Source organism: Etheostoma spectabile, chromosome 15, assembly GCF_008692095.1.
Source record: "Etheostoma spectabile isolate EspeVRDwgs_2016 chromosome 15, UIUC_Espe_1.0, whole genome shotgun sequence".
Taxonomy (NCBI): Eukaryota; Metazoa; Chordata; class Actinopteri; order Perciformes; family Percidae; genus Etheostoma; species Etheostoma spectabile.
This window is the reverse complement of record NC_045747.1, coordinates 14,155,907-14,158,694: the sequence shown is the minus strand read 5'-3', so window position 1 is coordinate 14,158,694 and position 2,788 is coordinate 14,155,907. Positions and strand designations below refer to the sequence as shown.

General features: G+C 39.3%; 1 protein-coding gene across 3 annotated transcripts in view; it reads right to left on the bottom strand.

Annotated features, from left to right (window-relative positions):
- The window catches only part of stat5a (signal transducer and activator of transcription 5a), a 64,852-nt gene that overhangs the window by 16,946 nt on the left and 45,118 nt on the right, over positions 1-2,788 (bottom strand). For all 3 annotated transcript variants that reach the window (XM_032536477.1, XM_032536478.1, XM_032536476.1), the window contains one exon: positions 69-206. In XM_032536477.1, the coding sequence (XP_032392368.1) occupies positions 69-196 (128 nt within the window). In that variant the 5' untranslated portion in view covers positions 197-206. The remainder of the gene's footprint in view (positions 1-68; positions 207-2,788) is intronic.

Here is a 2,788-nt window from a genome sequence, read left to right as displayed (position 1 = left end):
ACACACACACACACACACACACACACACACACACGCGCGCACTCTGTTTGTGCTACAGAGCAACTCACCAGAGCTGGCCTTCTATCCACTGGGACAGGTAATGTCGCACCTCAATGGGGAAGTGCTGACCATACAGAGACTGCATCTGGTGCAGAGCATCTCCCTGGAGCTGCTGGGCCTGAATCCACACTGCCATCTTCAACACCCTGAAGATGAAAAAGTGGTTGTTATGAGAGAGCAGAGAACACAGCTTAAAGAAAAGAGTAGATAAGAAAAAGAGATTATTTAAGGTCACATTACGATGTGCATGGGGGCCATACCGCGAGTGATGCTTGGTATCTAAACAGCTTTGACATGGATTTCTTTTTTAGCCTTTCCAAAAGAAAAAAGTATGAGGAACGGTTTAGACAGTGTGTTTATCTGGCCTAACATAAGCAGCAATCGTTAGCATTTAAATCTTTCCGCTAGCTCTGCAGTAGTAAATGAAGCCAAGAAGCAAATAATTAACCAACCACATTAAATTTGTGGGTTAACAGGTTCCGTTAACTGTGTACAGGCTAGACTTGGCTGCTATTGGAGTTTAGGGTATCGTTAGCGGCTCTGTTCTGATTTTTAATAGATTGGGGTAAGTTCACGCACTCATCTTTTAAACACATTGTTTAGCCGACACCCTCTCTCTTGTAACGTTAAACTTGAACATAAAGTTTGAAAATGCAGACAAGCTTAGCAGCAACCAAATAGGGTTATGTTATGAACAAAATAACTCTGATCATGCTTTTTTTATCATATATTATTACTAACTAGCTCTGCCAGGGACAACTTTAGTTTCAGGTAACATCTACACTGCTACGCTTTAATTTTTATACTAAAATGATCTCCGTGCACACAAGCGTTTAGACTCCGTAGCAGAACTAATCTCTGTCTATATTAACACATATAAGTATTTTAATATTACATCATGCATTTAGCCTTCATATGTATAATTAAGAAATGTGTATATAAAAAAAAATGTTTTAAAATTAAAAAGACAGGCGAAGACGAACATTTCAAAATAATTATGGCGCAAGGGTTAACTTATTTAGCTGGCTGGGTACATCTGATATAATCTGCCAGTGGCTGTTGTCATTTCAGCGAGCAAAATCTACTGGTTTTGTCTACCTCCGTGTGAAATCAAGTATCCCCTGTTAAAAAAACCAACTAATTACAATATCTGCCACTTTTATCATGAAAAGAAATGCGTGTGTGGTACAATAATGGAAGGTTAGACAGTGGAGCTGAACTTAGCAAACAGTCAATTATCTTTAGCTTGTAGAAATGTCACGCAATAACAAAAATGTTTAAGGAAATTAAATTGCTAAATCCACAATCAACCAAACTAACATCTAACGTATAACTACGAGCACACAGAGTGTAGATTTGGTAAAATGAAACAATGTTCAGATGTTTCTGAATTCCCTCTTAGCCTCGGAGGTCCTGTGTCTTTTCTCTGAACAGGTTGAGGACTTAAACAGACTGCTCTGTGGAGACAACAGCACCACTTTGAGTGTTACTTTGTCTTAGTTTAGAGGACTTTGTGTTGGGTCACTGATTCATGTTTCCAGTCAACACACCCACTCACCCTTCTCAAAAGTGGCACAGTCACTGTCAGTAAAAGACTGAGTGATATGAATACGCGGGAAGTTTGTGGTGCAGGTATACGTGTGTGTCTGTGTGTGTATTTGTAGGCACTTGTGGTTGTCAGTGGTTCTGCTTGACAGTGTGTGCATCTTTAGTCTATCAATGTACAGTATATTTCATTCAAAAAAACAGAGCCCCGCATGGCATCTTAATATCTGTTCCTTTCATACCCATAGTTTATAATATCCACAATACCCACAATGCATTCTTGATGCTGTTGCTGTTAAACTTGGAGAGAGTTTTCCTTTACCCTTCCCATTCTAAACCTGTATCTCCTGTCGCTAGTCAGTAATTGGATATCAGAAGGATTCCCTCTGCTGTACACAGAGGGGCCCCTCTCACCCTTATTGTTAGTTATTTAACCACTAGCCTGTCGGATTTGTTTGAATGAAAGGTGAAAAAGAAGAATAGGAAATAAAAGTAATTTCCTCGCAGACGCATCTCTGTACAGAAGGTGAACACAGACCCTGATGCATCTATCTGCCAGAAATTACAAATAATAATAAACTCGGCACAAAACTCGGCTCTTTGGTGACGTATTTGATTATGTTACTGTTGATCATCAACAGTAACATTATTCATCATTGACTGGTCTGAACAGCTCTGATTCAAGCAAAGTTGCTCCACAAGGGATCAAGTCCAGACCGAATATCCAGACCTCAAATGTTGTGGGTGGGACTAAGTTTGGCCGGCGTCTAGGCTAGTGCTCTTTTGTAGGGGGAATGAACAAATCCAGTAGGCGTCAAGGAACAATTTAAGGGACTTGCCTTTAGAAAAAATTCAAATGCATTCAATACATCTTGCGCATTCTCTATAGAATCAAATTAAAAACATTACATTGGGGCTCGGGAGTTTGGGCACCCCAGGTAAAAATGTGTATTAATGTGCATAAAGAAGCCAAGAAAAGATGGAAAAATCTCCAAAAGGCATCAAATGACAGATTAGACATTCATATAATATGTCACAAAAAGTTAGATTTTATTTCCATCATTTACTCTTTCAAAATAACAGAAAACAAAAAAATGGCGTCTGCAAATGTTTGGGCACCCTGCAGAGTTTATACCTTGTACTAACCCCTTTGGCAAGTATCACAGCTTGTAAACGCTTCTTG